Genomic DNA, 22,516 nt, shown 5'->3' with positions numbered 1-22,516 from the left:
GCCAGTGAGCTGAGTGAGGGCAGCTGGAAGCCAGACTGGAGACTGCTCTGAGAAGGGGGAGACAAGAGAGACAGGGAGCTCACATTCTTGTTCCCTCCTCCTGACCTGCAAATTGGGTGTCGTGCCCCCCATTTCACAGACAAGAAACCAATTCAGAGCGGGGTGGTCCCAGCCGAGACCAGTCAGAGCCAGGATTGCAACGTGGCATGCCCTCCGGCTCCCCATCACTCGATCATGGCGCCACAAGCAGCCGTGTGTCTCCTGCTTGGCCACTGACTCATTCATCCACCCACCCAGCCTGAATAACTTCTTGGCAGAGCATCATTCTGAGATTGTCCAAGGAGAGGGAAGACAGCGAGAGACGGTGACGATCTGCGGAAAGCAAGCCCACACCATCCAAAACCTGAAAAACAGCTTCTAATAATAGTTTTGAGTCAGCCAACCCCCTGACTCAGCCTGGTAGGTCTTATTCTTTTCCGTCTCCAGTTTCGGGCAGGTCATTCCAACTCAAGTGACCACTCAGCTGTGTCTAGCCAGTGTTAGGTAACCTGGGACATGACTATCGCTTGAGATTGCACTGTGGGGAAACGGAGGTACTGTGGATTGCTGGGAAGGCCCATCGATCCCCACAACCATCCTCAGGCCAGAAGCTGGGGTGTTTATCTCCCACTTTAGTACATCCTCACACAGATGGGGGCCTTTTCTCTCTACTGATTGTCCCTGGAGATGCAGAGCAGTGTCAGATCATGTCACCAAATTCAGAGGCACCTGGATTAGCAGCCTGTCCTCAGAGCGCTGACGGCTGAAGTGGGAGTGGGTGTCAAAGAGCATCATCCAACTTCCTCCCATTTCAGATAAGATAACAGAGGCCAAGAGAGAAGTCCCCCATGGAGGCATGAGACCAGTGAAGAGAACCAGGACGGCCCCAGGCCTTCTGAAGCCCACCTCAGTGCTTCTCCAATGGAAATAAAATGCAGTCACAGTTCTTGGGAAAACTGATCACGGGAATATGGTTTGAGAAAATATCCCCTCCCACATACCAAAACAGTTCCTGTTTGATTACAGTGTTCGGAGTCCTTTATTCCCTACTTCTTTTCTCCACTGATAGAGTCACTTTGAACTGTTTGGTGTATTTAGCACCAAATGTGAATGCTGCTTCTTGCTGTAGAGCAAAGTTGCAATGAAAATGTTGCTGGAAGCTTTTTCACAGATCGAACCACACAGTGTGTATAGCTGCTGAGCCAAACATCAGAAAGGGCGGAAGACAAGGGATCTTTATCCTAACTTGCAGCTTTAATACTGTGAGAAAAATCTTCACAATAGAATAAAATTTGATTCGTGGACTAGACAAGTCCAGGTGTGGATCACAGCTTCACCCTGAACTAGCTGCATAAACTCAAGCAAGTTACTTCTCCGTGCCTTTGTTTTCTCATCCAGGAAATGGGACCGGCCGTAGTACCTACCTCATCAGTACTACATGCCTGGCACATGCTGAGCACCTAATAAGTTGCAGCTGGTTGTTAATAGTATTGGAGGGAGTTCCTGGTGGTCCAGTGGTGAAGACTGCACTCCCGATGCAGGAGTCTGGATCCATCCCTAGTCAGGGAACTAGATCTCATGTTCAACTAAGACGGCGTAACCAAATTTAAAAAAAAACAGTATTGGACCCAGCACCTTAACTTGAGGACACGGTTGAGGTCCACGTTGCCTGTAGGTATTGCTTGTTTGGACAGGTCAGCAGCACTCAGTACTTCTGTGTTCAGGTACTCGTCCTGTCGGTATACAGTCGTCCCCTCCTCCCCCACCTTGGTTTCACTTTCTATGGTTTCAGTTACCTACAGTCAACTCCCGTCCAACAGCATTAAATGGAAAATTCTGGAAATAATTTGCAAATTTTAAGCTGTGAACTCATTCTAAGTAGCACAGTGAAGTCTCTTGCCCTCCCACCCTTGTCCAGTGTAGACGACCCTCCTGTTAGTATAGGAAAAAGCAGTATGGACAGGCTTCAGTACTATCCGTGGTCTTGGGCATCCGCTGAGGGTCTTAGAATCCCCTTCGGATAAGTGTGTAGTGCGGTTAGGCTGTACCCTGCCAGACTGTCAGGACGGGGTCATATGAGAAGAGCGATGGCCCAGGAGGCGGGAGGCAGGGCCTGGTCCTCGCTGGATCACCACCTCTCTGTAAGACCTTGACCATTAGCTTCCCAACTCTGAGGCTCCCTTTCTTCAATGACCTGGGAAACAACCAGATCCGTGGATCCCAGTCTCAGCTTCATCATGAAGCCTTTTTTGGCTCACTTTTTTTTTTCTTCTGTGGGTCTTATATTTTTAAAAAAAAAATTTAAGAGAAATTGATTTATATTTTTAAATCAAAATGGAAAATGCTAATCAGCTTAAGGAACAAAAGACAAGGCAACCACCTAAAAAGATATAATTTCAACCAAAAGGGAGAAATTCCTTTTTTATTTTTTGGCCCCACCATGTAGCTTACGGAATTTTAATTCCCCAATGAGGGATTGAACCAGGGTCCTCGGCAATAAAAGCTTGAGTCCTGTTCACTGAACTGCCAGGGAATTCCTGGAGAAAAACATAAAAATTACTTTTATAATTTTTTGAGTTTTTTTTTAATATGCAAAAACACAGGCCACCATGTGGTACATGCCCAGAGGCCTAGGTTTCAAAATGTCTGGATTTAGTAATATCTGATCTCCTTTCCGGCTCTGAAATTCTGTAATTCTATTGTAATTACAATTCTGTAATTGTCCTGGAATACAATTTGGCTGTTTTCAATGATTATAGAGCTCCACTTTACAGCGTAATGTTGGCTTCCCCCATGGTTTTTTTTGATGCCAACATGCAACCCCTCATTATGGCCTTGTTCTCAAAAGGAAAATTCAACCTGCTTGAAAGGTGCAGGTATGTGTTTGTGGTAAAAGCAGGAATGACAAGCTTGACTGTAGGTACCTCCTGGCCCCAGAGAATTCCAGGGAAAAGGTCCCTGGAGGCTGGGCGGCTTGTGGTGGGCCCTGAGGCCTGAGCCTGTGCTCGACACATGGGGGCCCTTCACCCATGGAAGTGCCACCCTGTCCCTCAGAATTCTCAGATCCCCCCAGAGCCACATTCACAGAGGGGTGCTCTCCCCCCCGTCCTCTCCACAAAATAAAGAGTGGGTGCAGCTTGTGTTTACTCAAGAGAGAAGGTAATCCCGGCCTCCATTTCTTAAGGAATTAAGTCCACTTTCATCATGAACGTTTTCAGACACAACACATGTAAAAGAATAATGTAACAATCCCTACCACCTAGATTTAATGATCATTAACATTTTGCCCTGCTTGTTTCATCTGTTTATTGTAAATCCCTACGTATAATCTGTAAGTTACAAGGATTTAAAAGCACTGTGTCAGCTAAGACTGAGCAAACTAAAAATAACTCTTCCATATCATTGCATATCTAACCTATGTTTAGATTTTACTTGTCCAAAATCAGTCTTTTACAGTTGATGTGTTCAAAGTTCTGAACCAGTCATGGTCGTTCTGTTCCCTTTGAGCGTTTGCTGTTAGGTCTTTTCTCATGCTTCTTTTCTGAACGGTCTCTGCCACCCACCCCTTTCCTTTCCACGTCATGAATTTGTTAGAGAAACCAGGGTCATTTGTCCTGTCAGATGTCCCTCCTTCCTTGTGGTCGGTGTCTTACTCCTCTGTTGTCTGTCCGTCCTCTAAACTAGTAATTAAATCGGGAGGTTTGATCCAGTCCAGGTTCACTCCTTTAGGAAGAACCCTTCATTGGCATCATTATGGATTCCTTGTTGCATCATATCCTGTAATTCATGCTGTCTATTGAGTGCTTATTGTGCGGCAGGCCTTGTGAGACTACAAACATAATACGCTGAATCCAACTAGATCTGGAAGGAGACAAGAGGTATTTGGAATTCAAAGAATTACAGTGAGAGCACAGACACAGCAGGATGTGAGAGCTGGGAGGTGGTCTCTGCAGGGACAAGAGGGACCATGGAGACAAGATAAAACACAAAATCAAGTTTATCATAAAGGGAATTCCCTGGTGATCCAGGGGTTAAGACTCTATGCTTCCAATGTAAGGGACGGAGGTTCAATCCCTGGTTGGGGAACTAAGATCTCACATGTTGGGTGGCATGGCCCAGAAAATACTACCAAAAAAAAAAAAAAACCAGAATGGCCAAGAGTCTTCTTGCTGGTCTCGCCATCCCTGGCTCCAAGTGCTCATGGCCTCCACAGTATCCATGCCATCTGTCTCCTGACCGAAGAACCCAGTCTGGCCATCCAACCCATCATTCTTAACTGTGCTGACAACCAGCCAAACCATTTGGGTTGGGTCCAGTGTTTGCCAAGGACCAGATGTCTGGACATGCTGAAAGTGAAGTGCTCGTCAGAAAAGTTCTCCCCTTTAAGTGGGCATGGCCATGGGGATTATCGCGGCTTGTAAATTCATCATCCTGGTTCATAAATCCAGGAAAGCAGGAATCCTTATAACCAAATCTCATGTTTTCTCCTTGGGAACATCGTCTGAAAACAGCTCCAGGAAGACAGGGCCAAGCTGTGTCTGTGCACGAGCGTGCCATGGACTCAGCAAGGCTGCAACTCCGAAGAAGAGCCTGTGGAGAGGCCAGTGTGACCTTAAGCTTCTCAACAACAGCCTTGCGAAGTGAATGTTGTTGCATTTCTGGTTTTACAGGTAGTGAGCCCCGGGACCAGCCTCCCAAGCCAGCACTCTCCTGCATGCTGTGGTACTTGGCTGTCAGGATGGGGGTTTCTGACAGTGAGGGAACTGGCAGGGCAGTCAGCAGCCCGCGCTTGGCCGGAACTCGCAGGGGAGGGGGCCTGTTGTGTCCTGGCCAACACCCTCTCCTCCCACTCAGGTTGACTCAGCACTGGCCCAGGCTGCAGCTCAGCAGAAGGAAGAGCGCCTGCCTTCGAGCAGGAAGGATGAGGACTTTCTTGGTAGTCCAGGGGTTAAGACTCTGCGCTTCCGGTGCAGGGTACGCAGGTTTGATCCCTGGTCTGGGAAGTTCCGCATGGCCACAGTGAGGGGGCGGGGCCCCCCTTCAAAAAAAAAATCAGGACGGATGAAACTACATCCATCTTTAGCTCTACCCCCTTCCCTACTTGTATGGAGATTTTAAAGAAATTAATGAGGTGAGATCTTTTCACAATTCCACTACAAGAAAGAAAAAAAAAATGGAGTAGGCTCAACATCATTAGTCAACAGGGAATACAAACTAAAACCACAACAAGACACCGACACATCCCTCAGAATGGTTGCTGTGAAGTGGAGAGATGAGCTAGTGTGATAGGAGCTGCTGAAAGTCTTCAGACTGGTGGGAGTGTAAACTAGTACAACCACTCCGGACGACTATTTATCAAAGTGAATCTTAGTCAAAACAAATGCCTGCCTTGGGACCCATCCTGGATCTTCTGTATGCAACAGAAATCAGTGCTTATCTACACCAGAGACCTGTCCACGAACATCCACAGCAGTACCATTCGTTATAGCCCCGCCTGGAGGCCTAATTCTGGCTCCTCTGTCCTTGAGATTCTGCAGGCAAGAATGCTGGAGTGGGTTGCCATTTCCTTCTCCAGCAGATTTTCCCAACCCAAGGATCGAACCCGTGTCTCTTAGGCGTCCTGCATTGTCAGGTGGGTTCTTCACCACTAGCACCACCCAAGAGGCCCAACAGGTGAATGTGTAAATGAAATTGCAATATTCATGCAATGAAATATTACACAGCTTTAAAAGGAGCAGATTGCTGATATACGCAGCAGAGATGAACCTCAGAGACATGCTGAGCGAGAGAAGCCAAACAGGTGTGTGCTGGTGGTCTCTGTTTATATGAAGTGCAGAAGCAGGAGCACTGATCTGTGGTAATCATGGTGGTGGTTAGAGTAGTGATTATCTCAGGAATGACTCAAAGGCGTCTGTTGGGGGCTGGAAACGTCCTCTTCTTGAGCTGGTGGTAGTCACGTGGGTGTGTGTATAATAACAGTTTGAGTGAAACACTGTGAGTTGTTTCAACATTGTTGTATACAAGCTAAACCTCAGTTTTTAAAATACATAGAAAAGTAGGAATGAGTGTGTGTATAACGTAAATATATATATACAGTGGAACCGGGCCACCCAGGAGGTGAGCTGACTCCTAGGAGCCCTGGTCCCTAGTCCCCTGCCACCCCTCCATCCCCTGCTCTGCCCTGGGCCTCTCCCTGCGATCTTCCCACACTGGACATGACCCCAGTCCAGACCCCAAACGGCCAGGCCCTGAGGATGGCGAGGCAAAAACCCATGCTCCCTGTGTTCCTGCTCTTTGGCCCTCTGTCCTAATTAGACCCAGGACTAATATTTACCTTTCATACTGCAATCGGGGAATGGGGGAGGCCCGGCCCCGGGGGCAGACGGGCGGGGAGAGAGAGGGCCCTGCCCTGGAGGTCGGCAGGCGTGGGGATATGAGCTGCCCCTGCGGGCCACCGGTCCTGGGTGACCTAGGAACGAAGACAGACCAGAGGCCTGGGAGGCCCAGGGCCCGACTCTTCCTCCTGGCAACCGCTACACACAAACACGCCTCCCCGGCTCCCAGGCAGGGCGGGGACGTGGGACCCTCCGTGTGCCGCCAGGTGGCCGGCCCTGCCCCTGGCTCCCATCTGGCCACACCCTGCCCTCCATTTCCTTACGTGTGGACAGTGGACTCCACAGCCCTCCCCGCAGGCTTTCCTGCACACAGCTGCTGCTCACTAAGCTCCCCTCTAAGTTAAGAATCTCCTTCAGTCTCTACAGCACGACACTCTCCCCACCGCCCAGAGGAGGAGACAGGCTCACAGAGGTCAAAGCGACCATCACCGTGTGTTAGGTAGGAAGGAGCCTGCAGGAGAACCCTGTGACCCCGCTGACCCCGGAGGGGGAGAGGCTGGAGCCTGGCAGCACCTCTGGGCTCCGCTCTGGGGCTTCCTCCCAGGATGGCGGGGGTGGGCTGTCCATCCACGTGTCCCTGTGGCCCTGACCCGCTGACCTCCGCCTCCCGGCTGATTTCTTCACGTTGGTTCAACATTAACCCGGTGGGGTCAGGACCAGCCCGCAGAGTGCTGGAGCGGCCACACCATGGCGCGCGTCCGAGGCCCGCGGCTGCCGGGCTGCCTGGCCCTGGCTGCCCTGTTGAGCCTCGTGCACAGCCAGCACGGTAAGGGGGCTGGAAGCTGATAGGCCGGCAGACTGCGGTGTGGGTCTGTGGGCTGGGGTCCCCCCCGAGAGAAACAGGGCCGGTCCCCAGATCCTCACCACGTCCAGCTCAGGGAAGGACCCGGCCGCTCCGGGCCGGACGGACAGTGACTGCTGCTCTCAGGCAATATGGAGGGTGGGCTGGGGGTAACCCATGAAAGGAGAGGGCTAGTGGGCTGCCATTAGCAGCCCTCCGGGGCCTGCCGCCATCCCAGAGTCCCCCTCCCCCGTTTCGGAAGCCAGCAGAGCTTGCCTCCTGCCCCCACGGTGACCATCGTCCCACCCTCCTCCCCCGCTGCAGTGTTCCTGGCCCATCAGCAAGCATCCTCACTGCTCCAGAGGGCCCGCCGTGCCAACAAGGGCTTCCTGGAGGAGATGCGGAAGGGCAACCTGGAGCGAGAGTGCCTGGAGGAGCCATGCAGCCTCGAGGAGGCCTTCGAGGCCCTGGAGTCTATCAGTGCCACGGTGAGGCCCTCGTGAGGCAGGGCCCAGCTCCCTCCAAGGGGTCCCAGCTGCAGGAGCACAGAGGAGGGGACGGAGGAACACGGCAGCTCTCTGTTGATCGCGTCATGTGGGCCCTGCTTCACTGGGCCTCTGGGATGAACAGCTCAGTCTCTCGGGGAGGGCCCAGTGCCTTGGCTCTGTCAAGGCCCCAGGGTCTGGCGAGGCTCCAGGGCTTCGAGGGAAGGGGGCTCCTTAGTCTTTAGCCATCTGTCTGCGTTGGGATCTCTGGAGCGGCTGGCGCTGGCCGCGTGTCTCAGCTTTAGGTCTGCTGTGACTTCTGTGCCCTGGGGCGCTGGGGCTCCCGTCAGGCGTGGGGCTCAGTGTCCCGGGAGCCCTGAGCAGCCTTCCCTTCCCCGGGGCTCCGCCTGGGCCCCTCTGCCAGTTTACCCCACCCACAGAAATCCCTTTCGGTCTTGGCTGACCTGGGAGGGTGGAGGGGTACAGGCAGCTCCCCTCATGTCCCCAGGGGGTAACCAGAGTAAGGGAAAGGGGGTCGCATAGGGAGAAGACAAAGTTGACTCTAAAAAGCAAAAGGGATCCTGCCACAGCCTCATACTCAGCCTTGTTTTTCAGGATGCATTCTGGGCCAAGTACACAGGTGAACACACGGAAGACTTTGCTCTGGGAGGGGAGTCCTGGGGACCCCAGCTGCAGAGTACTCAGCCCCAGAGAGGCTTCTGGTCCACCCAGCTGCCCGTCCCCGCACCCCTGCCTCGTTCCTCCTTTCCTTCCATCGTCTGCCCGCCCCTGAGCACTGTCCCACCCTTTACTTGTCCCGTCCCCACCTCAATCTCAGTGGTGTCTCTGGGTCTTTTCTAGCTTGTGAGTCGGCGAGAAATCCTCGAGAAAAGCTCAATGAATGTCTGGAAGGTGAGGAACTGACATGGGGGTGGGGAGACCCCCGTGTGCAAACTAGGGGTGGGGTAGGAGTCGAGGCCTGGGGGTGGGGGGCGGTGGCCTCTGGCAGCTGACATGGCCTTTCTGTTCCTGAGGTCAAGGATGCGTCTTTGCCCCTTGCTGTATGCCTGGCAATCATCCGTGCAATGATTCATTGTGGAGGAGGAAATGAATGAACGCGTCATGAGTTAATGCTAAGACCTCATTCTCAGCCAAGCCCCTGCCCATGCCAGTCAGGCTTCCCCGTGTCCCTAAGGCAGAGCTTTGATAACGTCACATTCATTCTCCAACACTGCCCCCGTTGTCCCCAGAATAAAGCACAGGCTTCTTAGCCTGGTGAACTTGGTGGGTTCTGAACTTAACCTTCCCTTCTAGCCTTCTCTCCCATCGCACCAACCCTGAACCCAGAGCCCCCGCTTCCTGAAAGCAAGCATTTCTCTAAACAGGCCAAGATATGTCAGATCCTGGCCCCTGTTAGCAGATTATCTCCCCCGGAGAGTCCTCACTGGGGAACCAGCCCACCCCGCGCCGCTCTTCAGGAACTAGTGCAAACGCGCCACCCTGCCGGGCCTCCCGGGCACATCGTCCCTCCTCCACCGCATCCCGAATACACCGTTAGTGTGGCAGTAGGCCCCGCAGCGCGGCTTTCACCACTGGCCACGCTTTCATGGGTTAAGGGTTTATTCGGTAGACCTCTCACCAAACCTCTGCAATCTGTCAAGCTCTATGGTCAAGTGCTGGGAATTTTAAGAGAATGAGGGAGCTCATAGTTTCATAGGAAAGCAAAAATACAAAACATCAAATTAATTGATGGAAAAGTTCTGTTCCAGGTGCCCAGAGAATTCCAGGAGAGGGAGCGTTTCGTTAGCTGGCAGAATCAAGGACACCCCCCAGGAGTAGTTGTATGTGTGGGATGCACTGATGAACAAACAGGAAAGCAGTCCAAGGCCAAGGCAAAGGCGTGTGCAAAAGCGTGTGCAAAAGCGTGTGCAAAGGCCCTTAGGCTTGAGGACTAAGATAACAGGACAGGCAGACCAGGGCCAGATTCTAAGGACCTTGTTCACGCTTTCATTCCGTGGTGGGGAGCTGCTGGATACGAGCTCCGTGAGGGCAGGGACCTACCGTGGCTCCGACCGCCTTATTCATCGCTGTGTTCTTGGTCCCGAGCACAGCGCCTGGCACATGGCTGTCACACAGGGGGCGCTTAGTGAATGTTGGGTGCCTGCTGGGTACAAAGGAAGTGCTGAGTAAAGGCAGGTTAAGGGTCATGGAGCAGAAGTAGCTTGGAGGGGATGGACCAACAGAGCTTTACGAGGAGAGAAGGGCGGGTGGACAAGTCCTCAGCATCAGACACCTGGACTGGGGTCTCCGCAGGAAACTGCGCTGAAGGTGTGGGGATGAACTACCGAGGGAACGTGAGCGTCACCCGGTCAGGCATCGAGTGCCAGCTGTGGAGAAGTCGCTACCCACATAAGCCAGAGTGAGTGACGGGCAGGCCTGTCTGCTGAGACGCTGGGGGCTAGGAGACACTGCGGTTGTCGGGGGCAGGCTTCTTGCTGAGCCGCTTTCTATTCCAGAATCAACTCTACCACCCACCCGGGGGCAGACCTGCGGGAGAATTTTTGCCGCAACCCGGATGGCAGCATTACTGGGCCCTGGTGCTACACCACATCCCCTACTCTGCGGAGAGAAGAGTGCAGTGTCCCCGTGTGTGGTGAGCGGGGGCGGTTGGTGGCCCAAGGCCACAGCCCATGGGTCTGCGCCGGCTGGCAGCGCAGGACGGGAATCGAGATGCCAGTGCCCTCTGACCCGGGTTAGTTAGACACTTTCAGGTTAGTGACGTCAGGAGGCCAGAGCGAGTCCACTTCCAGCCTCCTCCTCTCCCTCCACAGCTTTTGCTTCCTTACAATCCAGGACGTGGCTCATTCTAAATATGCTTTCCTTCCTGCTCGGGGCCTTCTTCTCTCCAGGAAGCCCTTCCTAACCATCTCAGTCCACATGCCCTTTTTTGAGCGCCAGCAGCAAGCCTCGTACAGTCCAGCCCTGCATGATTCTCATTATTAATTTCCATCATGTGGCAGCTAGCTATAGTCACAATAGTGCCACAGAGCCCACAAAATGACCAACAAACCACAAAAGCTCGGGGGCAGACACCAGTAAGCGTTTATTTTTTATGTGTCTGGGGGTCGGCTGGGGTGGCTCTGCTCCTTGCAGCCACACTCGCTCATGCGTCTGTGGGGTCCAGATGTAGGCTGGGCTCGGCGGGGGCCCTGCTTCAAACAGTGAGTCCAGCTGAGCTCAGCTCCTCGGGTGGGTGGGTCCAGGTCTGCTCTTCCACGGTGAGGGAGGCAGAAAGGCGGCAACTTCTTCCGTGGGGGTGGCAGAAATACCAATCAGTGAACAGAAGCACAGAAACTGGCAGTCAGTTCTGCCCACATGCCTTTGGCCAGAGCAAGTCAAGTGATCAAGGCCAAGGTCGAGAGGTGGAGGCTACACTTTGTTTATAAAATAACAGGACAGAGGGTGTGGATTCAGGCAGGGATAAAGAATTAGTGCCAGTAACTCAATCTAGCAAACATGGGTTGCTCTCTTTTGTCATCCTCCGTCGATCCAGCTATCTTTCCTACTGGGCCTTTGTGGAGACACAGAGTCCCTTAGACTCCGGGCAGGCACTAGCAATAGACTACAGACAGTGCAGGAGGTGAAACCTGGGTACTATCCCTGGCCAGTCACGCCCCAGACACTTGCACCATATCTTTTGTTTAAATCTCAACAACCCTGCAAAAAAAAAACCTCATTAGCGATCCCTTTCACAGGCAAGCGGAATGCGGCTCAGAGAGGTTAAGTGACTTGACATCATACAGGTCAAAGGTCACGGGGCAGAGCGTCCCATCCTGTCTGGCTCCACTGTGGTCCAACACTCTCTGCCCCCTCTCTCTCCTCACCCACCAGGCCAGGACCGAGTCACAGTGGAGGTGATCCCCCGGTCGGGAGGCTCCACCACCAATCAGTCGCCTCTACTGGAAACGTGTGTCCCGGACCGCGGCAGGGAGTACCAGGGGCGGCTGGCGGTGACCACACGCGGGTCCCGCTGCCTTGCCTGGAGCAGCGAGCAGGCCAAGGCCCTGAGCAAGGACCAGGACTTCAACCCAGCCGTGCCCCTGGTGGAGAACTTCTGCCGCAACCCAGACGGAGACGAGGAGGGCGCCTGGTGCTACGTGGCCGACCAGCCTGGCGACTTTGAGTATTGTGACCTGAACTACTGTGGTGAGAGGGCAGGGCCGGGGCCGAGAGAGGACGGGGCCTGGCGGTCAGAGCGGGAGCGGAACCTTCCCTGGCCTCGGGCTTCCCACGTGTGCACAGGGCCTTCCTGAGCCAGGTAGGGGCGAGCCTAGCCCCTGCCCACAGCTGAGGCCAGTGAGACCCGCGAGCTGCGGTTCGCTAGTAAGGTGCGCTCGCGCGCTTAACCGCCGCCACACGGCCTCCCCTGGGTGCGGGCTGGGGCAGTCCAGGCGGCGGGTGCGGCATGGCCCGGCCCAGCCGCAGCCCGTGTCTGGGTCCCTGCAGGGGAGCCGGTGGATGGGGACCTGGGAGACAGGCTGGGTGAGGACCTGGACCCGGACGCGGCCATCGAGGGACGCACGTCTGAGGACCATTTCCAGCCCTTCTTCAACGAGAAGACCTTTGGCGCCGGGGAGGCCGGTAAGGTGCGGGGGTCACGGCGTGCGGGCGGGGGCGCGGCGGCGCTCCGCCTCTCACGGTCCCGCTTGTCCCTTAGACTGTGGCCTGCGACCCCTGTTCGAGAAGAAGAAGCTTCAGGACCAAACGGAGAAGGAGCTTTTCGAGTCCTACATCGAGGGGCGCATCGTGGAGGGTCAGGACGCGGAGGTTGGCCTCGCGCCCTGGTGCGTGCTCCTCTCCTCCCCCGCGCCCTCTCCCCGCCCCCCACCACGCGCCCCGGAGCCTTCTCCGCGCTCACAGACTTAGGCTCCACTGGTAACCTAGCAACAACAGCATCGCATCGAATCCTCACTGCCACCTATTTAGATTTGGGTTTGTTACTTCTCCAAATCAGATGGTGAATCTGAGGCTCAGAGCGCTTAAGGGACTCGTCTAAATGATGCTGTTAAGTGAATGGGTTACATAGCAGGACTCGATTCCAGTTCTTCGATTCTCTGCTAAGCTGTGCCACCTGTGGCCTGGAAAAAGCTCGATGCGGGGGAAGCAAAACGCAGGTGGCTGCCTCTTCGTGTCACGTGGATGCCCTGTCCCCGAGGGTGGCCAGGTCAAGCTGAGGTCTGGGCCAGCAGTTAGCTCTAATTAGTTCTTAAACTTGGGACTTGACACTTGTTTTTGTTGTTCAGTCACTAAGTCGTGTCCAACTCTCTGCAATCCCATGGACTGCAGCACGCCAGGCTTCCCTGTCCTTCACTATCTCCCAGAGTTTGCCCAAACTCATGTCCATTGAGTCGGTGACGCCATCCAACCATCTCATCCCCTGTCGTCCCCTTCTCCTCCCACCCTCAATCTTTCCCAGCATCAGGGTCTTTTCCAGTGAGTCAGCTCTTCGCATCAGGTGGCCAAAGGACTGCAGCATCGGCATCAGTCCTTCTAATGAATATTCAGAATTGATTTCCTTTAGATTGACAGGTTGGATCTCCTTGCTGTCCAGGGGACTCTCAAGAGTCTTCCCCAACACCACAGTTCAAAAGCATCAATTCTTCGGCGCTCTGCCTTCTTTATGGTCCAATTCTCACATCCATACATGACCACTGGAAAACCCATAGCTTTGACTAAGACGGACCTTTCTGCTTTGTAGAGCTGGTGAATGGGGCAGCCCCCTGCCCAACCCTGCCACCACCTAATGCTTCCGGCTTCCCGCCTCAGGCAGGTGATGCTCTTTCGGAAGAGTCCCCAGGAGCTGCTCTGTGGGGCCAGCCTCATCAGTGACCGCTGGGTCCTCACAGCTGCCCACTGTCTCCTGTACCCGCCTTGGGACAAGAACTTCACCGTGGATGACCTGCTGGTGCGCATCGGCAAGCACTCCCGCACCAGGTGCGGAGGGGCCCCCAGGTGTGCGGCGGGACTGTGCGGGCCCCATGGCTCTGAGACACCGGGGGTATGTCTGTGGCTCTGAGACACCGGGGGTGTGTCTGTGTACGTCTCTCACGGTAGAAAACCCAGCAGTCCCTGCTGTAAAGTCGATTTGGCCATGTCCTGACTAAAGCTTGGACCTGGGGACAGGGAAACTAAGGCTTGGCAGAGAGCAGAGTCCTGGCCTGCCCTTGGCGCCCCTCCAGGCATCAGGACGCGGCCCAGGCGTGAGCCCTGAGTAGAGGCCGTTTGGGTCAGGGCCTGCAGCCTGTGTCCCTCCCGCTACTGCCTGGGCTGCTTGATCCTAAAGCCCGGGGCAGCTTCAGGCCAAGAAGAAGCTGCCTGGGGCCTGCCAAGGCGGAGCCGGCCCGCTGTTTACCCTGACTTCCAGCCCCTGAGGGCAGGCAGTTTGCCTCCTTGAGGAACCTGCCGACCTCCCTGGGTGGCCTGCAGCTTCTCTTTTTTCTCTGCTGGGGTCTGCACAGGTATGAGCGGAAGGTTGAAAAGATCTCCATGCTGGACAAGATCTACATCCACCCCAGGTACAACTGGAAGGAGAATCTGGACCGGGACATCGCCCTGCTGAAGCTCAAGAGGCCCATCGAGTTATCCGAATACATCCACCCCGTGTGCCTGCCCGACAAGGAGACAGCAACCAAGTGGGGCAGCCAGGAGGGCAGCGGGGGTGGTGGAGGGGGCGGCTGGAGGCTGAGGGGGCCTGGGCTGGGTTCTGGGCCCAACTCTGACATCCTGTCGCCTTGCCAAAGCTCCTTCCCATTTCCAGGCCTCGGGCCTTCCTGCCACGGGGGTCTTAGGCTCGGGTCTCTACGGGTGGTGTTGGGGTCGGGAGGCTCCTGGGCGGGTCTGTTCTCACTGGGTCCTCCCTTCCCCGAAGGCTGCTCCGCGCTGGGTTCAAAGGGCGGGTGACGGGCTGGGGCAACCGGAGGGAGACGTGGACCACCAGCGTTGCCGAGGTGCAGCCCAGCGTCCTCCAGGTGGTCAACCTGCCTCTCGTGGAGCGGCCGGTGTGCAAGGCCTCCACCCGGATCCGCATCACCGACAACATGTTCTGTGCCGGCAAGTCCCCTGGGCGTGGCGGGGCTGGGCTGGGAGGATGAGACCCGTTAACAGCGCGGGCCTGTGTTCAAGTCCTGGCTTCGCTTTATTTGCTTACGTATTGTACATTTTATTTGAACAGTTGATACACAATATTAGTGTCAGGTGTATAACACAGTGATTCAGTGTGTTGATAGCTTATACTCCATTTTAAGCTATTACAAAATGATGGCTGTATTTCCCTGCGCTGGCCAGTGTATCTTGGCTATTTAGATGGGATGCGGTAGTTTCTCTCTCTTAACCCCCAGGCCCATCTTGCCCTCCGCACCTCCCTCTCCCCACTGGCAATTCCTAGTTTGTTCTCTGTCAGTGGGTCTGTTTCTGTTTCGTTATATTCATCTGTTTTATTTTTTCGATTCCACAGATAAGTGATAACACGGTATTTGTCCCTCTCAGTCTTTCTTATTTCACTAAGCACGCTGCCCTCTAGGTCCATCCATGTTATGGCAAATGGCAGAATTTCATTCTTTTTTAAAGGCTGAGTAATATTGTGTGTGTGTGTGTGTATGTTTATGCTATATCTTCTTCATCTGTTCATTTGTTGATGGGTCCTTAGGTTTTTGCTTTGCATTATTGCCCTTCCCAGATATTGTGGGGTTTTTTTTGTTTGTTTGTTGTACAAATTGAAGGTTTGTGTCAAGTCTATGGGATGTTTGTTGTACAAATTGAAGGTTTGTGTCAAGTCTACGGGAGCCATTTTACCAACATTTGCTCACTTCGTGTTTCTGTGTCACATTTTAGTAATTTTTTTAAAAAATTTTATTTTATTTTTTTAACTTTACAATATTGTATTGGTTTTGCCATAAATCAAATGAATCCCCCACAGGTATACATGTGTTCCCCATCCTGAACCCTCCTCCCTCCTCCCTCCCCATACCATCCCTCTGGACATTTTATAATTCTTACAATGTGTAATTATTTCATCATTATTATATTTGTTATGGTGATCTGTCATCAGATGTTACTATTGTAATTGTTTTGGGGCATCAGGAGCTGCACCCATATAGACAGCAAACTCTGTTCTGACTGCCCCTCTTTCCTCGGGCCTCTATTCTCTGAGACACAACACTATAGCAATTAGGGCAGTTAATAAGGCTACCATAGCCTCTAAGGGTTCAAGTGAAAGGAAGAGCTGCATCTGTCTGATCTTAAGTCAAAAGCTAGAAATGATTAAGCTTAAGGAGCAAGGCATGTAAACCTAGGCCTCTTGTGTCAAACAGTTAACCAAGCTGTAAGTGCAAAGGAAAACTTCTAAAGGGAAAGTACAGGTGCTCTTCTAGAGACTTCCCTGGTGGTTCAGTGGTTAAGATTCCATGCTTCCACTGCAGGGGCACAGGTTCAATCCCTGGTCAGGGGACTAAGATGCTGCATGCTGTGCAGTGTGACACCCCCCAAAACTGCTACTATAGTGAACATATAAATGATAAGAAAGCAAAACAGCCTGAGTGGTGACATGAAGAAAGTTTTATTGGTCTGGATAGAATTAGCCACAACATTCCCTTAAGCCAAAACTTAGAAGCTAGCAGAGATTGATTCATGAGGTTTAGGGAAAGAAGCTATCTTCATAACATTCAAGTGCAAGGTGAAGCAGCAAGTTATTCAGAGGATTCAGCTAAGATAATTCATGACAATGACTGTACTAAGCCGCTGATTTCCAGTGCAGACAAAACGCCTTATCCTGGAAGAAGATGCCCTCTAGGACTTTCATAGCTAAGAGGAGAAGTCAGTGCCTGGCTTCAAAGCTTTAAAGGATTGACTGGCTCTCTTGTTAGGGGCTGATACAGCTGGTGACTTAAAGTTGAAGCCAATGTTCCTTTACCCTTAAGAAAATCCTAGGGCCCTTAAAGAGTTAGTCGCTCAGTCATGTCCAGCTCTTTGCGACCCCATGGACTGTAGCCAGCCAGGCTCCTCTGTCCGTGGAATTTTCTAGGCAGGAGTACTAGAATGGGTTGCCATTTCCTTCTTCAGAGAATCTTCCTGTCTCAGGGATCAAACCCAGGTCTTCTGCATTGCAGGCAGATTGTTACCACTTGAGCCACCAGCCCTTCAGAATAATGTTAAGTCTACTCTTCCTGTGTTCCCTAAATGGAACAGCAAGGCCTGATGATAGTGCATCTGCTTACAATATAGATTACTGAGTGTTTCAAGTCCATTGTTGAGACCTGATGCTCAGAAAAAGATTCCTTTCAAAATATTCCTTCTCCTTGACAATGCACCTGGTTACCCAAGAGCTCTGATGAAGATACCCCACAAGATTAATGTTTTCATGCCTGCTAACATAATACCAGTCTGCAGCCCATGGGTCAAGAAGTGGTTTTGGCTTTCAAGTCTTAGGATGTTAAGAAATGCATTTCATAAGGCTATAGCTGCCATAGATGGTCATTCCTCTGATGGATCTGGGCAAAGTAAATTGAAAAGCTTATGAAAAGGACTCACCATTCTAGATGCCATTAAGAACATTTGTGATTCATGGAAAGAGGTCAAAATGTCGACATGAACAGGAGTTTAGCAGTTGTTCCACCCCTCATGGGTGACTTTGTAGGATCAGTGTAGGAAGTATTGATAGGTTGGTGCAAATGTAGTTGCCTTTTTTTTTGTGTGTGTGTGTGGTTTTGGATCATGAATTTTAAATCATTATAGCTAGGCTCAAACACATCTTTATTAATCAAAATTGGAACCATTACTATCAACATGTTTTTGTCAGTGAGAAATAAGTTTGCTTATTCCTGTAGCATAAGAACCCGTGCTTCGGGATTCAGTGAACTCTCAGAAAGCATTTTCTGCCTCCTCCTGGTTTTGGCAGCGTTATTCCCTGCAAAAAGTTGTGGAGATGCTTGAAGGCATGGTCGTTGGTTGGCGAGAGGTCAGGTGAATGTGACGGATGAGGCAAAACTTGAGCCCAGTTCGCTCAGCTTTTGAAGCGGGTTGTACGGTGTGCTGTTGAGTGTTGTCACGAAGAATCGGGCCCTTTCTGCTGAGCGATGCCGGTGCAGGTGTGCGGTTTTGGTGCATCTTGTCGATTTGCTGAGCATACGTCTCGGATGTAACGGTTTCTCTGGGATTCAGAAAGCTGTAGCGGATCAGACGGGCAGCAGACCAGCACACGGTGACCATGACCTTTTTTGGTGCAAGCTGGCTTTGGGAAGTGCTTTGGAGCCTCTTCTTGGTTCAGCGACTGAGCTTGTCATCGCTGGTTGTCACATAAAATCCACTCATGGAGCACATCACAATCCAGTCGAGAAATGGTTAGTTGTTTTTGTGTGGAATAAGAGAAGACGATGTTTTTGATTTGTGGTCAGCTCATAAGACACCCACTTATTGAGCTTTTCCACCTCTCCAATTTGCTTCAAATGTCCAACGACTGTTGAATGGCCGATGCTGAGTTCTTCAGCCTCTTCTCGTGTAGCTGTAAGAGGATCAGTTCTGATGATCCTGTCGATTGTTTTGTCAGCTTCCAATGGCTGGCCACTATGCTCCTCATCTTCAAGACTCTCGTCTCCCCTGCAAAACTTCTTGAACCACCACTGCGCTGTACGCCCGTCGGCAGTTCCTGATCCAAATGTGTTGTTGATGTTGTGAGTTGTTTCAAACCGTTCCATATAACTAGGAAGGGTTGCATTTTTGCTCTGGTCATTATCTTTGGTCTTTTCCCCTTTTTAAAACGCCATTAGTTTCTTCTAGTCTTTTAATTGTTGTGTGGATGGGAACAGTGGAGACAGTGGCTGACTTTCTGGGCTCCAAAATCACTGCAGATGGTGACTACAGCCATGAAATTAAAAGACGCTTACTCCTTGGAAGCAAAGTTATGACCAACCTAGACAGCATATTAAAAAGCAGAGACATTACTTTGTCAACAAAGGTCCGTCTAGTCAAAGCTATGGTTTTTCCAGTAGTCATGTATGGATGTGAGACTTGGACTATAAAGAAAGCTGAACACTGAAGAATTGATGCTTTTGAACTGTGGTGTTGGAGAAGACTCTTGAGAGTCCCTTGGACTGCAAGGAGATCCAACCAGTCCATCCTAAAGGAGATTGGTCCTGAGTGTTCGTTGGAAGGATTGATGCTGAAGCTGAAACTCCAATACTTTGGCCACCTGATGTGAAGAACTGACTCACTGGAAAAGACCCTGATGCTGGGAAGGATTGAAGGTGGGAGGAGAAGGTGACGACAGAGGATGAGATGGTTGGATGACATCTTCGACTCAGTGGACTTGAGTTTGAGCAAGCTCTGGGAGTTGGTGGTGGACAGGAAAGCCTGGTGTGCTGCGGTCCATGGAGTTGCAAAGAGTTGGACACGACTGAGCGACTGAACCAAAACTGATGCTAAATTCTTGTGTAGTCAATAGGAGGGAGTCAGGAGGGAGTGTACTTTCTTCTTTCTTTTCTCCTCTCATACTTTTCATTGTATTTTTTCTACTTGTTGGAAGTTAATCAGCCCTTTTGTTGAAGCATCCATCTCCTGGTTGGATGAAGCTTTTCACTAGTAGATTTTTCAAGAGGGTTATGGGTAAAGAATTTCCTGAGTTCTTGTATGTAACTAACTGGTTTTCTGTAGCCTTGATACCTCAAGTTCAGCAGCATTGGATATGAAATCCATGGTTTAAGTTTTCCTTCCTTGAATTTATTGTTACTTACTTTGGATGTTATTTTCAAAGTCTTGATGCCAAGTGTAATTCTTTTGCTCTTGCAAGGGAGTTGGGTTTTTTTGCTTGGAGGCCTTGAAGGTATTTTCTTCATCTTTGAAGTCTCAATTTTTTAGACTAGGTCTCAGAGTTGAGTGTTTTAGATCAGCTTTGCCAGGTTCCCAGTGGGTCCTTTCAATATGCACATCTGATCTTTTATTTCTATGAAGTTTTCTTGGACTATATTGTACATATTAATTCTGTCCCATTGCTTCCTTTCTTCCCTTAGTCTGAGTTCCATTTCAACCACTTTCTGCTTTTAACTACTTACTGTTGTTTTATCCATTTAATTTTTGAATTTGTGATTCATTCTTTTTCACATACCAAAATTTTGCTTGAGGGTATCTTGTCTTGTTTTTGGCTGTATCGTGCGGCTTGCAGTTCCCTGACCAGGGATTGAACCGGGGTCACGGCAATGAAGGCCTGGAATCCTAACCTCTAGGCCATCAGGGAATTCCCTGCTTGATACTTAATTCCGTCACAGTTTTCTTCTGTTTCATGTTTGTGTTTGGGGAATTTTTGTTAGCTGAGCTATTTTTGTTCATATTCATTGTTGTCCTGTTGCATCTTTGTATAGATCTACTTGGTTTTCATCTATTCATTTTGCAGATCTGGGGTTATTTACAAGATTCCTAACTCATATGCGTCTATTTCTTTGATCTAGTATTTTTCCCTCCTCATCTCCACATAAGTTTTGATAGTAAATGTATAGTTAGATACATTAGTAAATGTACATTAATTGATGTATCTAACTAATGGACTTCTCTGGTGGCTCAGATGGTAAAGAACCTGCAAACCTGCTTGCAAAGCGGGAGACGTGGGTTCGATCCCTGGGTTGGGGAGGTCCCCTGGGGAAGGGAATGGCAGCCCACTCCTGTATTCTTGTCTGGAGAATTCCACGGACAGAGGAGCCTGGTGGGCGTCAGTCCGTGTGTTCGCAGAGAGTTGGACACAGCGGAGCGACTAACACAGTCACCTTTAGATACATTAAAGCGGCTTGAAGTCTGGGTGTTCTCTGGGTTACACGTATGTTGACGGTGTAGCGTCTGTTGTTCTTTGAGTTCCTCTGTGTTGTTTGTGGAGGGTGCTTGGGGATGTTTGGATAAAGGCAGCTGCCATTCTTCTCAGCTGCCTGTCAGTCTGGTGGGTTTTGTAAGTCACTCTGCCTGTTGGGTGGAGACTGGATTGGAGGCAGCGAAAGGAGAGGCAGAGAAAGCAGCGGTTCGGGGAGAGAGTGGTGTGTGATGGGCCCGGGTGCAGAAGTGGCGAGAGTGGCTGGACTGGGGCTGCATGTTGCAGACAGAGCTGACAAAACCTGCCTGGGTTGGATGTGTGGGGGGAGGCGATGGGCAGTCAGGGCGGGCTAGCAGTCGGGGGGCGCTCAGCCGCAGCATCTCTGGAGGGGAGAGTGGCTGGAGCGTGAGCTGGTCGCTCCCTGAGCACTGCGGTTCTCTCTCAAGGTTACAAGCCTGGTGAAGGCAAACGAGGGGACGCTTGTGAGGGCGACAGCGGGGGACCCTTCGTCATGAAGGTAAGCGTCTCTGAAGGCCCGGAGCTGGTGGGGAGATCCTTCTGGGTGGACGGGAGGGACCCGAGGTTTCAGGAACAATCACTTGACCCTACCTTGGACTTGACTCTATTGGAAACCCCATGTTTCTTCCTCAGAGCCCCTCTAACAACCGCTGGTATCAAATGGGCATCGTCTCGTGGGGTGAGGGCTGTGACAGGGATGGAAAATACGGCTTCTACACACACGTCTTCCGCCTGAAGAAGTGGATACAGAAGGTCATCGATCGATTAGGAAGTTAGGGAGCCACATTCCAGGCTCCTCACTGCAAAATCACAGAGGCCAATCCAGTGAAAGAATTATTTTTGTGGTTTGTTCCTAAAACTATCTTTCTCAATAAAAGTGACTCTATCAACGAGCCTCGGGACTCCCAGTGCGGTTCATGGGGCAGCTCAGGAAGCGCCGGCCCCACCACTGGACAAGCGGCACTCGAGGCATCCGCCACCCCTAGAACAGGGCCAGGTGAGAGGGGAGGTGGCAGCCTGAACTTAGCATTTCAGATGTTCCAGGCTTGGGGCGTCCATGGATTATTTCATGCAATCCTCACGCAAGGTAGTAAACCGAGACTTGGAGAAGTACCTTGTTCAAGGCCACATGGCTACGCAGGGCCTAAGTCTGACTTGAAATATAGGAGATACTGAGGCCTGTGCCGGACTGTGAACAGCTTGTCCTGGGACAAGCCTCCAAAGAAGAGGAGGGCAGGCTAGTGAGGGGTGAGTAGTTACAGCCATCTAACGTCATTAAGGGACGTCCCAGGTGGTGCTAGAGGTAGACTCCACCTGCCAATCAATGCAGGAGAGGCAAGAGGTGGGGACGGGGGGTTCACTCCCTGGGTAGGGAAGATCCCCTGGAGTAGGAAGTGACATGCCTCTCCAGTAGTCTTGCCTGGGAAATGCAACTGGCTACTCCATGGGGCTGCAGAGTCGGATGTGACTGAGCACAGATTATTAAAGTATCAGATCTATGCCCCCCAAAGGCTCGGTATTTTAAGCATCTTCACTCTCAAGGGTTGTGGGATAGCAGATTGGAGTAGGGGCCCTAGCGTCAGACTGCCTGAAAGTGTTAGTTGCTCAGTTGCATGGAACTCTTTGCGACTCCATGGACTGTAGCCCATCAGGCTCCTCTGTCCATGGAATTCTCTAGGCAAGAATACTGTAGTGGGTAGCCATTCCCTTCTCCAGGGGATCTTCTCAACCTAGGGATCAAACCCAGGTGCCCTGCATTGCAGGCAGATTTTTTACCATCTGAGCCACCTGGGAAGCCCATATTTTGGTGTCAGCCTTAAAAAGGATAATCATGGGAGTTCCCTGGTGGTCCTGTGGTTAGGACTCTGTGCTTCCATTGCTGGGGCCCAGGTTTGATCCCTGGTCAGGGAACTAGGATTCTGCAAGCCACTAAACGCAGAGGGGAAAAAAAAGG

General features: G+C 51.6%; 1 protein-coding gene across 2 annotated transcripts; it reads left to right on the top strand.

Annotated features, from left to right (window-relative positions):
- The first annotated feature begins 7,039 nt into the window (after positions 1 to 7,039).
- Positions 7,040 to 21,455, top strand: F2 (coagulation factor II, thrombin). 2 transcript variants are annotated; one of them, XM_006042405.3, is made up of 14 exons: positions 7,040 to 7,200; positions 7,540 to 7,703; positions 8,316 to 8,340; positions 8,562 to 8,612; positions 10,014 to 10,119; positions 10,217 to 10,353; positions 11,592 to 11,906; positions 12,207 to 12,341; positions 12,418 to 12,544; positions 13,527 to 13,712; positions 14,219 to 14,392; positions 14,629 to 14,810; positions 20,991 to 21,061; positions 21,196 to 21,455. In XM_006042405.3, exons 1-14 carry the CDS (start codon positions 7,122 to 7,124, stop codon positions 21,337 to 21,339), a joined length of 1,896 nt encoding a protein of 631 aa, XP_006042467.1. In that variant the 5' UTR covers positions 7,040 to 7,121; the 3' UTR covers positions 21,340 to 21,455. The 2 variants fall into 2 exon arrangements, with proteins under 2 accessions (XP_006042467.1, XP_006042468.1); XM_006042406.3 differs by having other exon boundaries at positions 7,041 to 7,200; positions 13,527 to 13,694.
- Positions 21,456 to 22,516: the final 1,061 nt, after the last annotated feature.

This window comes from Bubalus bubalis, chromosome 16 (assembly GCF_019923935.1).
Source record: "Bubalus bubalis isolate 160015118507 breed Murrah chromosome 16, NDDB_SH_1, whole genome shotgun sequence".
Lineage (NCBI taxonomy): Eukaryota > Metazoa > Chordata > Mammalia > Artiodactyla > Bovidae > Bubalus > Bubalus bubalis.
The sequence above is the reverse complement of the archived record's forward strand: the minus strand, read 5'-3'. Positions and strand labels throughout refer to the sequence as shown.

Excerpts from the sequence above, each read along its gene's own strand:
- F2 (XM_006042405.3), top strand. The coding sequence starts at position 7,122 with ATGGCGCGCGTCCGAGGCCCGCGGCTGCCGGGCTGCCTGGCCCTGGCT. Across the intron at positions 12,342-12,417 it reads CTTTGGCGCCGGGGAGGCCG|ACTGTGGCCTGCGACCCCTG; the intron begins GTAAGGTGCGGG and ends CTTGTCCCTTAG. Across the intron at positions 14,393-14,628 it reads GACAAGGAGACAGCAACCAA|GCTGCTCCGCGCTGGGTTCA; the intron begins GTGGGGCAGCCA and ends CCTTCCCCGAAG.